Below are 13,444 nucleotides of genomic sequence, written 5' to 3'. Positions count from 1 at the left end.
AAGATAAAAAGCCTTCTGACTTCACAACTCCTTTATGAAGAAGGGCACAATAACTTCTGTTCCGTTATTTACATTCTTCTGTATACTGGTAATGCTATACTGAAGATAGCGGTTGATAGAGCTTAGTTGGCAAAACTTTGTAATTAGTCTCCCTTGCCTCTGACAGGCACAACAGCAGCAGAATTCTGACATATTAAAGTTTTCTCCACTACCAGCGGGTATAATCGCATTATATAACTGTAGTGAAATGTTGTGACATGCATTGTGCCATTAAATACAACTTGTTAAATTGTGAGTCATTTCACTGTGGGGCATCCATTTAATGTTATATGCAGTTAAGTACAGATGCTATGTATGTTAACTATAAGAGATAAGACAAAGAGCTGATAAATGTGTGGCCTTAAACACCTTTCCCTCACCAGCCAAGTGGGCAGACATCAGTAGAGTCTGAAACACATTTCTCTCAAGCAGCCAAAAGAGCTAAAAACACTGGGGCATGGAACAACTTTCCCTCACCAGCCATATAAGCTGACAACAGCGAGGTCTGGAGCCCCTTTTCCTTTCCAACCAAGTGAGCCAACAACAGTTAGGCCTGGAATATCTTTTAACTCTCTTGCCAAGTGAGCCAATGGCAGTAGGGACTGGAACTCCTTTCCCTCAGCAGCCAAATGAAAGAAGAACAATGGGGCCTAAGGCATTTTTCCCACATCAGTCAAGTAAGGGCCTGGAACACCTTTCCCTCACCAACCAAGGTAAACCTGAAACACACTATTATTTTTTTTTTTCATTCAACCCAGCAGGTTGAGCAAAAAAAAAAAAACTGTTAGCTCCGATCAGACCCCGCTGAGCTGTTGTGTTCTGACTGGGGGATGCCCCTGCCCCTCCACCAGAACACTCCGATTGGGAGCCAGTCGGCTTCTGGTTTTCCAGCATGCTTTTCCGGCAGAAGCCGGCCAAATGGTTGGCATCTGTTGGACACGGTGCTATACACACGGGTTGAATGTCGAACATTTTTATTTTAACTGTCCAATGTTGGCCGGCATTCATCCTGTGTGTACAGGGCTTAAGCCAAAAACAGTGGGTCCTGGAATATATCTTCCTCTCTATCCAAGTCAGTCAATGACATTAGGGCCTGGAACACCTTTCCCTTACTAACCAAATTAGTGAAGAACAGTGGGGTCTGGAATATTTTTCCCTCGCCAGCCAAGTAAGCTCACAACAGTGGGGCCCAGATCAAATTTTCCTGTCCAGTCAAGTGAGCTGGCAAACAGTAGGGCCTGGAACATCTTTCTCCCACCAGTCAAGTGAGCCAAGAACATTGGAGCCGGAAACACCTTACCCTCCCCAACCAAGTGAGCCAACAACAGTGGGGTCTGGAATATATTGTCCTCTCTATTCAAGTGGGTCAATAAAAGTATAGATTGGAACACCTTTTTTCACCAGCTAAATAAGACAACAACAGTTTTGTCTGGAAAAACCTTCCCTCACCAGTCAAATGAGCTGACCAAAGCTGAGCCTAGAAAACCTTTCCCTCACCAGATAAATACACCTACAGCAGGCATGTGGCCCTTTTACCTCAATAAGCATTCACCTGGAAATGCATTTGGTATATTTTGTGCTCCAAAACTAACACTGCCTTCAACGTATGTTGGTTTTGACACTGCTGTACACATTTATTTTGTTTGCCAAAGAGCATTTGGCACACCGGTCACATAGACCAAATCAAAGTAGGACTGGGAACCTTTGGCCTGGGAGGTAAATATAACCAGTTAGCCCTTTTCTAGTTTCTTGTGGGTTAGAAGCCCACTACATAAAGTGTACTACAGGCATACCCTGTTTTAAGTACACTCACTTTACATACACTCACGAGTACAGACACAGCCTGGTCAGCTTGGCATGGCACTACTCCTGGTTTTTAACATTGGCGTCTATGGGAAATCTTGGTCAGCTTGACATGGCACTGCTCCCAAACCATAAGTGACAGGGATACCAAACTTAGGTAGCACCGAGAGGGGACCCAGGACTACAACATATCCTATTTGTGGCCGGCCAGCTTGCCTAGGTTATCTACCATGTTATAGTCCTGCTTGGTGTCCTTGTCACTTATGGTTTGGGAGCAGTGCCATGTCAAGCTAACCAAGATTTCCTATGGAGCTGGTGTATTTATATGCATTGAGAAATGAAAAAAGGTAATGCTTCACTTTAAGTACATTTTCGTTTTTACATACATGCTCTGGTCCCATTGTGTACTTAAAAGTGGGGTATGCCTGTATGCCGCTGCAGTGATTGGTGACCATGCTGAAATGTGAGTGTTGTCTTAAAGAACATGGTTTATTGTAACAAATGACGGACAACCCAGTGTCTATCCACTTGATGAAAACAGATCCAATCAAACACGATTAGATCCGTTCTCTGTGGATAAACACTGGGTATTTTCACACTGGTTGTCAGTCAGTCATTCATTACTACAGACACATTGTATTGTTTATCTTCTGTGGACACAAATGTGCATGGACATTGTATCCTTTTGAAATAGTTATGTTTATTTGCACTGTAACAATGTTGCACTAATATCTTTCACATATTAGTTTTCATTAGAGTAGGTCAGTGCTGGGCTCTAGAGGTGTTAGTTACCTTGTTTATGCTAATAAATGGAAATGTCAGCCGCCACTTTGATTAATTAAATGACCACTCTTATGAAACATATTGCATTCTGATTGCAACTATATGCGGTAATAATAAATTTTATTCAGCATTTGAATTTCCTTTTTTATTGATTCACAGCACAGGCAGTAACAAGGCATGGTCATGGGAACATTGCTGAGGGAATCAGGGCCCATGGAAGGAGTGAGGGTATATTGCTGTCCTTATTTCTGCAGGACAAATTACCTACGGCTCCTTGTCGTGCAAAGCAGGTCACCTACCCAGGGCACTGCATTTTTTCTCTTAGCAGGAATGTGCCATCCCAATTTTTCTGTGATATTTTGGCAATGTTCAAATCGGGCAGCCAGGCACCATGAACTGACACCAACAACTAACTAAAGGCCCAGGAGAAGTTTCATTGTTATATAGGTGTCACTCTGTACCCATGGAAATTTATCTCTTCCTCTCCATTCACATGTGGATAAGTGCAGAGAGGGCAGAATTGGGAAAACTCAGCTACTCATAAAAACTGGGGGCATTCCCTTATACCAGGGGTCTCCACACTTTCTAAACAGAAGGCCAGTTTACTGTCCTTCAGGCTTTAGAGGGGCCGGACTGTGGCCAGTGGGAGTAGAAAATGCCCCAACATCTGTGGGAGAAACAATGCCTCAATATTGGCTTTAGTGGGAGGAATAGTGCCTCATTGTTGGTGTCAGTGGGAGGAATAATGCCTCATTGTTGGTATCAGTGGGAGGAATAGTGTCTCATTGTTGGTATCAGTGGGAGGAATAGTGCCTCATTGTTGGTATCAGTGGGAGGAATAGTGCCCCATTGTTGGTATCAGTGGGAGGAATAGTAACCCATTGTTGGTATCAGTGGGAGGAATGGTGCCCCATTGTTGGTGCCAGTTAGAGGAATAATGCCCCATCATTGGTGTCAGTGAGAGGAATAATGCCCAATCACTGGTGTCAGTGGGAGGAATAGTGCCCCATTGTTGGTGCCAGTTAGAGGAATAATGCCCCATCGTTGGTGTCGGTGAGAGGAATAATGCCCAATCGCTGGTGTCAGTGGGAGGAATAGTGCCCCACTGTTGGTGCCAGTTAGAAGAATAGTGCCCCATCATTGGTGTCAGTGGAAGGAATAATGCCCCATCATTGGTGTCTTTGACGGGAATGGTGCTCCACTGTATGTGTAAGGCCCCTTTCACACTTGTGAGACTTGTCCTATGACTTGGGACTTCAAAGTCACATTAAAAGTCGTACCGCATGATTTCCAATGAGTACCATTCATATCTTCTTCTATTCATGTGACTTCAAGTCGCAGCAACTTCAAAGTAGTCCCTGCAATATTTTGGTCCGACTTTGATGTAACTTGAGGTCTATAGACCTCAAGATGACACAGGCATTGCTTCAAGTCACATCTAAGTCGTGTGACTTTCAGGTTGTACAAGTCTGAAAGGGTCCTTAGTGAGAAGAATAGTGCCCTATCGTTGGTGTCAGTAGCTGGAAAGGCGTCCCATTATTGATGTCTTTGAGAGGAATGGTACCCCGTCACTGGTGTCAGTGGAAAGAATGGTACCCCATCACTGGTGTCAGTGGAAAGAATGGTACCCCGTCACTGGTGTCAGTGGAAAGAATGGTACCCCGTCACTCTAGTCAGTGGATGGAATAGTGCCCCATCATGTGTGTCAGTGGATGGAATGGTGTCCCAAAGGCAAGCAAAGGGACACATCTAGCCTGCAGGCCACAGTTTGGAGACCACTAGCTTATCACATTGAAACAAGAAGGCAATCACAAACTATCCACGTAATAGTTTTTTGGATCATCCCATCATAATATTATAAACGTAATATAACCACATTTGTTTGTCAAGGGTAGTCAGACAGCCAAACAGGAAAGAGAACAATCTAGCTATTGACACCATGATTTTTAAATGGCTGCTACTGATTTTTAAGCACAACTGCCCTTTAAACTATGGTATTAGAGGGTCACATGTAATTCCTTTGCTCTCTTTTTTTCATAAGTGGCCCCCCATGGAAGACAAAAGTACACAGACATTTCCTTTTAGCTAAGTCATGGATCAACTAGTCTAGGAAGCACATTACATTCCTATTATGCAGAAGTTTTGAAAAAGTATAAATTAAAGGGAAGAAATGTGCAGAGGTCCATGTGTAACCTTTCCTCCTGGCAGCCGGGTGTTAGTGTGAGAACTTGTAAATAGTCAGGAGAGGGAAGGCCATGGAGGGCAAACGTAATGTTGTTTTATGCATTCCCTCGCAGCAGGTGTGGAAGAGATTAGAGAAAACCTTAGTGTGCAGAGAGAGATCAGCACACAGGCCGAGGGACAGCTAAAGAAGAGGTCCTGATCATACAGATTACACCGAGCGGAAAACCCAATGACCCAAGAAAGAATTCCCCATAATAATCCCCTGCCAAGTCCTGACAACTTAAAGAAGAGAAAAGTTTGGAAGTCGGCACGGTTGCAGGACATGTGCCTATACAAATACAAGATAAACTTCTAAGTGGTTCCTTAGAGTATGAATAGTACCCTGACCACTATAGATGCCAAGTCTCTCTAAAGCTCAGTCAAGCTAATGATTGTTCTCAGCCATAGTAATATGATTTTCATTGCAATGCACACGTGTATTGGAAAACTGAATGTAAAATTGAAAACACTGGCATGGCAATTGAATACAAAGGTTCAGGGTTTTCATTTGTGGAGTCCATAATGGCAACATCGAATGGTCTGATGAATGACCTTTCAGAATTATTGTGCAAATGTTCCAATATAATTTTACTGGAATATGGTCAACCTAACCACTTCAATACTGGGAACTTTCACCCCCTTCCTGCCCAGGCCAATTTTCAGCTTTCAGCGCTGTCACACTTTGAATGACAATTGCGCGGTTATGCAATGCTGTACCCAAATGAAACTTTTATCATTTTTTTTCACACAAATAGAGCTTTCTTCTGGTGGCATTTAATCACTGCTGGGTTTTTCATTTTTTACTAAAAAAAGGAAAAGAAATATTTAGAAATAAAAAAGTTTTTCTTAGTTTCTGTCAGTAAATTTTGTAAATCAGTAATTTTTCTCCTTTACTGATGTGTGCTGATGAGGCGGCATTAAAAGGCACTGATAGGCTGCACTGATAAGGTTGCACTTATGGGCACTGATGAGGTGGCACTGAAGGGCACGGATGAGGTTGCACTGATGAGGAGGCACTAATATGCCGCACTGATGGGCACTGATAGGTGGCACTGATTTGCAGGACTGATAAGCACTGATAGGCGGCACTGATGGGCAGCACTGATGGGAAGCACAGGTGAGCAGGCACTGAGAAAGAAAGGAGATAACCGCGCTACAGGTGAAGTAAATAAACAAAAAAAGCTGCGATTTCAAGTGTGACCACACCCCCTAAAATCTGTTATACAAAAATCACGCTAAATGAGATGGAACTAATAAAAGTCCAAAATAAAGTAATGTCCAATATTCCACACTTTAAGTGTTGTGATTGGAAATGTGTTGTCAGTCCAAAATCCCTCTAGGTAATGTGCTTACCCGAACTCAGAAAGATTAAGGCCCAAAATCCAGATCGGCAAACTTGATGACGTGGTGGTTGTCTTAGATGAATCTTCGGATATTGGATATGTGAAATTATAAAACAAAGAAACGCCATAGCATAAAATCCCACAAATAAATTGAAGTGCTATTGTTTGATAAAACACCAGTGTTGTGTTTATATTATATGGATAAATAGTGAAAAAAGAAGTGAATAAGTCCACCACCAGCTTTAGTACTGCTTACCAGAAACAAATGTAATAAGGCAATTCATGAAAGAGCCAAAACCAGGTGTATTAAATTTAATGCGGTTTTACACTATGGCGGTTTTTATGTTTTATTCATTTGGGACCGATCAATATTCAGCTTCCAAGGGATTCGGCATCACCCTGTGTGTCTACTCATTGGAGTCTGATCTGCTTCATTTGTTCCTGTGGGCATTGGAGGTCCAGCCATCCATGATATCCAGACACTTGCTTGTTATTTGCTTCTGGTAAGAGGCTTGGAGATCTTGGTGTGCCGGATCTTTGGGGTGGATTTATTAATCTTTAGACTGTCTTGCACTCAGTCTGGTAAGGGACTGATCTTTCTGCGGTGGATAACATCTGGTGCTTTCCTCCTTTGGTGAAGAGCTCCTCCTAATACACCTGGTTTTGGCTCTTTCATGAATTGCCTTATTACATTTGTTTCTGGTAAGCAGTACTAAAGCTGGTGGTGGACTTATTCACTTCTGTTTTCACTATTTATCCATATAATATAAACACAACACTGGTGTTTTATCAAACAATAGCACTTCAATTTATTTGTGGGATTTTATGCTATGGCGTTTCCTTATGTTTTATAATTTCACATATCCTAAATCCGGAGATTCATCTAAGACAACCACCACGTCATCAAGTTTGCCGATCTGGAATTTGGGCCTTAATCTTTCTGAGTTCGGGTAAGCACATTACCTAGAGGGATTTTGGACTGACAACACATTTCCAATCACAACACTTAAAGTGTGGAATATTGGACAATACTTTATTTTGGACTTTTATTAGTTCCATCTCATTTAGCGCGATTTTTGTATAACTGACGGGCACTGACTGGCATCACTAATGGGCACTGATTGGGGTCACTGATGGGCACTGATTGGTGTCACTGATGGGCATTGATTGGTGTCACTGATGGGCACTGCTGTTGCTTTACTGTAATCAGGGCACTGATGATCAGTGCCCTGATTACTTGTCCTGGACTCCCCTTTAAGGAGGAGCCGCTAATCAGCTCTCCTTGCCACACACTCTGACAGTGTAAGGAGAGAAGTGCTGATAAACGGCACTTCTGCGTTTACTTGTGACCAGCTGTGATTGGACACAGCCAATCACATGGGTAAAGAACCACGTCATTGGCTCTTTACCAAGATCGGTAAGTGTGCAGTGAAATCAGAGGAAGCAATTTCAGTACAGGAGAGGAGCCTGTAGAACTGTGCAAGACTGAAAGGAAGGCCGGAGTTCAACTTTAAGAAGGAACTCTATTGTATCATTTAAAGGGGATATACTAAGTGAATGCATGACAGGAAGTGACAGGAGAATATACGGCTTCCTTCTGGGACCACTACGAATAAGCTCTGACTCCATTCTACCAATGATGTGCTTCCGACAGGGTGCATGATGCCATCTTGTAGTGCTCCAGGGAAAAGCATGCAGTCATGTCCAACCTCACAAAGAACTGTTCTCCATCATAGATAGAAGAGTTAGTACTTACTGATTGAAAGAGTGTATCAATGTGTCTTACTGAAATATTATATTTCATAATACATTTCAGCTCGTTCCCACTCTACAATGGAATGTGACCACTTGCAATTACATATTGAACACACCTCATTCATACATCCTTTGACACTTGGCAGTTGTATTTTTGCATATAGACGACAGACAACACCTGAACACAATTGACAATTGCTTACATTAACACATCAGACAGCTGAACACAGACGGAGCGGCTTTTCCACAAACGAACTTTCAGACACACTACACCACACATTTTCAGCGCTGTGTTAGGGAAACAAAAGCCTTTTCATGTATTGTCTTAGTATATATATTTTATTGTTAAACTGACCCATCAATTGTACCCTAGTTTGAACTGGTTTTTCCCGCTCAAATTTCCTATAAATCTATGAGCCGAACTGAAATAAATTAGATGTGTCTACGCTAAGCTTAAGTTGCTATAGTGTCGTTGCATCTCCTGGCCAGCAGACGGAGAATTCACTACACAGGGGGAGTTAGGACTGAAGGGCTGTAAATCATCTTGTAATTGCCTCCTGACAAGATTGAGCTAACACAGGGGTTCCCCTGAGACATGAAATTTCATCTGGGAAAAAAGGGTAATCTGGGTAAAAAGGCTGAGAATGGGTAATCTAGATTGTACATTTTTTTATTTTTAAAGTTCAACTTCACCCACAAGGAGTAATTACAGTAGATTCTGATGGACACATGTGCTTTGAAATCGACCACAGTCTCTTCATATTTCTGGAGTCTACAAAGGTGACTTCCATTAGATCGGCCATTCTTAACCAAGGTTCTGTGGAGCCCTAGGGTTCCTCCAGAGGTATCCAGGGGTTCCATGAGCTGTGGATAATTGACCTCCTATTTGGTGGTACCTACATAATTCTGGGCCCAATTCCATCAGCTTGACACCAATGATCTTTTCATTTTCTGTCTGTAAGAGGGACATTCTTCCCACTGATCTCACATTAATTCAATTAGTTATGTGGCAAAGTTGAACCCACAACAGTTCAGCTGGGGAGGAAACGGCTAAATGATGCTGGATGTCCTCCAGCCAGGAAAAGAGGTGGGCTCTATCTGACTTACTGCATCTTCTAATGCACACTGTGAGACGCTCACAGTTTATAGAAAATTCACAGTAAATAACTCCAGTACAGGAGAGGAGCCTGTAAAACTGTGCAAGATTGTACGGAAGGCCGGAGGTCAGATGTAACCCTTCCAGGGCAGGGGCAACCCCACTACTAGGAGTTTTCCTTTCCCCGGAGTTCAGTGGGTTTTGTAACAAATAAGCCATAAACAAATTTGTAAATTGAGTACTATCTGTGATCCTTTTTTTTAACATCGACATTTTAAGGATAAGCTTTTAGGGTTCACCCCCTTTTTCAAGGTTCAAGCAGTACTCTACAGGCGGTCCCCGGGTTACAAACATCCGACTTACAAACGGCTCCTATTTACAGAAGAAGAAAACCGGAAGTGAGGAGAAATCTACTCCTAGGAAGGGAAATTCACTCCCGTAAGTCATGATGGGAAAAAGGCATCTCCACTGAAGCTTTATCACCAATCCTTGTTTCCACAACCCAGCATTTTCAAAATCCAATTGTCATAGGGACAGAAAGTGAGGTGAAATCTTCTGAACAGGGGCACAGACAGCAGCAAATCAAACCTTACATGGGTGGTAACCCTTCCCTACGCCATCCAAAAAACGCAAAAATAATTTTTTTGGCTGGAGGTACACTTTAAAAAAATGTACTTACAAACAAATTCAACTTAAGAACGAACCTACAGACCCAATCTTGTTTGTAACCCAGGGACCCCCTGTACTTGCTCTAAAAATAATATTTCATAAATAAATTAATATTTTTAAAAGTAATAATATTATATATATATATATATATATATATATATAGTACCTTTTATAAATATGTGTTCATGAATGTTACATTAAGGTAAGTGTATCTCCATGAAAATATGGAAATATCTATATTTGTTCTGTAAATAATATAATAATAACAACAATAATAATAATAATATATACTGTATATATTTTTTCTCATATATATATATATATATATTAGTACCTTTTATAAATATGTGTTCATGAATGTTACAATAAGGCAACAGTGTATCTCCATGAAAATATGGAAATATATATATTTGTTCTAAAAATAATATAATAATAACAATAATAATAATAATATATACTGTATATATTTGTTCTCATATATATATATATTAAATAATAATAATATTATATATATATATATATATATATATATATATATATATATATATATATATATATATATATATATACACACACATATAAAAATATATTTATATATAGACTTGTTATATATATATATATATATATATATATATATATATATATATATATATATATATATATATATTTATGCAGACATGTTATATGTATATATATATATATATATATATATATATATATATTTATAGTACCTTTTATAAATATGTGTTCATGAATGTTACATTAAGGTAACAGTGTACCTCCATGAAAATATGGAAATATCTATATTTGTTCTAAAAATAATATAATAATAGCAATAATAATATATACTGTACATATTTTTTCTCATATATACATATCCATATATATATATATATATAAAATAATAATAATATTATATATATATATATATATATATACACACACAGACATGTTATATGTATATATATATATATACATATAAATACGCACACACATAAAAATGTATGTTGTATGTAGTAATATTATTATTATATATATATATATATATATATATATATATATATATATATATATATATATATATATATATACACACCTTTATGTTATGTTGGTCACTTACAACCTATCAGTAAAAGTATCAGACTAGAAATAAAAGTTGCACATTTTCCCTCAGGATGAAAGTTCTATAAAGTTCCCCCACCCTCCTACCTGAGAAGTCAGCCAGGGCAGAGACGTGAGTGGTGAAGGTGAGGAGGAGGAAGCAGAGGATGGTACTCAGGTCCACCTGTCCCCCCTCATCGGTCCTGACCATGGTGGGCAGAGTGGGCATTCACATGATCTGATCCCTGAGTATTGTAGTCCCGGGGATGTGATGGGGGTCCTCATAGACGGAGAGATGAGTGTGTCTGTGTATGGATGGCTCAGCGCAGTACACAGAGTCTCTGCCAGCACCGGGGTGGTGGGATCAGTGGCAGCATCCAGCTCCCAGTGGCACCAGTGCCATTCTCACCCCGGCCAGTGCAATACACAGCCCCACCCCCCGATCCTGCAGCACGTGGAGGATTCCGACCCACAAGAACCTTCCTACCTCCGACTTCTACACTCCGGTCCGTACACCGGGCATGGCGGGCTGCCGCCATCTACTGGTCATCCTGAGTATATCACTCAGCTGTACGATCCTCCATGGTCTGATAATGACATTACTGACATTGCTGTGTTGTACGATCCTATTTGATCAGATCATGAAATCAATAAATGATAGGACCCCACACAGTCTGATCATGACATGAGTTATATGGAGGATCTATATGGTGAGATAATGAAATTACAGTGACATAGGAACTACAAGGTCTGACAATGGTTGTTGTTTTTGAGTTGTAAGGAATGGTCTGCTAATGAGTTATAGGGTTTTTTTTTTATGATCATATAATAATGAAATGATGTCTATAGCCCTAATGGTCAGATAATGACATTTCTGAGTTGTAGGGGTCTATATAGTCAGGTAATGAAACTACAACATTATAGGATCCCACATGGTCAGATAATTAAATGTCTAAGTTGTAGGGTTCTTCATGGTGTGATAATGATATAATTTATTTGTAAGAATCTACATGATCTGATAATGAAACTACTGTATTAGGTTAGAGGATTTTCCCTTCATTTATAATCACATAATGAAGGTACTGAGTTAGGATCCTCTATGGCCATATAACTAAATACTATAAAGTTATTGGGGTTGAAAGGCGAATAGACTGTGCACTTTGCAAAGTGCAGTTCCTCCAGAGCTTAGTAGGAGGGACATTAAGGGATACTTTGACTTATCCTTTCCCTCACTCTCTCAGGCTGCCTCCCTTCCATGATCAGACCCTATGCTCTTGACATCATCACATACAATGCAGGACCAGCAGTCCTGCATTGTAAGTGAGGACACTAAGGGCTCTCCCACAACCCAGATGTTCAAGAAAATAGGAGAACACTGGCCACCCAGAGAGCAAGCGATAAAGTAAGAAAAAAGTGCCTTTAATTAGTGATCGACCAATATTGTTTTTTTCATTGCCGATACCGATATTTTGGTCATCGCATATCGGTATTGGCCGATATTGGCCAATATTTTCGTACATTAAAAAATTTTTTTTTTTTACATTTTTTTATTTTACTTATTTTTTTTTTTTTTTTTTTTACAGGTACTCTTGTGGAGGGATCTGGGGGGTCTAAAAGACCCCAAACCCCTCCTCAGCACTTAAAAGCATTCAAAACACCAAGTTTGGCTGTTTTGAATGCTGTCATTTTTTTTAATTTGGCGCAGAGTACCTGGAAGTGATGTCGGGTTTTTACACGGAGACCCGATCAGAGCCGAACGCAGATTTGATCGGTTCTTCTCTTCGGCGGCCATGCAAGCTGGTTCCCGGGCTCCCTGTGGGACGATAGATCCGGGCGAGCCGCGAAAGGCAGCGGGAGGGGGAGGGCGTCCCCTCCCGCTCCTTGTAATGACAGCCAAGTGGCTTCTCAGCCGCATCGGTTGTCATTACAAGACAGTCGACCGTCGGCTATGGACGCCGGTACCGGGGTGATGCCTCTAGATGCAGGCATCACTCCGGTACAGCACTTTCCCAAAATATCGGCAATATCGGTAACCTCAGGGGCCGATTCCGATATATATTGGGAAAAGTGCAGATCGGCCCTCGATATATCCGCTTTGCCGATAATCGGTCGATCTCTACTTTTAATGTTCCCGAGGACAAAACTAGCATTTATCTCTTGCAGTGCAAGCACAGCCTGCATGAATTGATAGTAAAATTACTGCGTTATAATATGATTATTACATTTTTGAGTTATAGGATCTACAAGGTCTCATACTGACATTACTGAGTTATAGGATCCTCCATGGTCTGAAAATGAAATTATTGAGTTATGGGATCCTCCATGGTCTGAAAATGAAATTATTGAGTTATGGGATCATCCATGGTCTGAAAATGAAATTACTGAGTTATGGGATCCTATGTAGTCACAAACTCCAGTCAAACAGTCCACCATCAGCCTCATTATGTTACATTTTTTTCACAGAAAAAAAAAAAAAGTAAAAAAAATGTAAAGCAACAATACACAAATACCAGTTAAATACACAAAAAGGGAAAATACAAATGTAATACAATAAACTAACCTAAATACCCACTTGCCGACCAGCCGCCGTACATATACGGCGGCAGGTTCCCGCAAAACGACGTACCCATAC

General features: G+C 40.5%; 1 protein-coding gene across 3 annotated transcripts in view; it reads right to left on the bottom strand.

Moving 5' to 3' along the window:
* Window positions 1-11,245, bottom strand: part of EVA1C (eva-1 homolog C) — a 127,272-nt gene extending 116,027 nt beyond the window's left edge. Inside the window, exon 1 of one of the 3 annotated variants that reach the window (XM_082246097.1) lies at window positions 10,921-11,245. In XM_082246097.1, coding sequence (XP_082102223.1) covers window positions 10,921-11,041 — 121 coding nt within the window. In that variant the 5' untranslated portion in view covers window positions 11,042-11,245. The remainder of the gene's footprint in view (window positions 1-10,920) is intronic. The other 2 variants (XM_082246096.1, XM_082246098.1) reach the window with 2 other exon arrangements.
* Between the last annotated feature and the right edge of the window lie 2,199 nt (window positions 11,246-13,444).

Source organism: Pelophylax lessonae (genome assembly GCF_965119305.1).
Source record: "Pelophylax lessonae genome assembly, chromosome: 2".
NCBI lineage: Eukaryota > Metazoa > Chordata > Amphibia > Anura > Ranidae > Pelophylax > Pelophylax lessonae.
The sequence above is the reverse complement of the archived record's forward strand: the minus strand, read 5'-3'. Positions and strand labels throughout refer to the sequence as shown.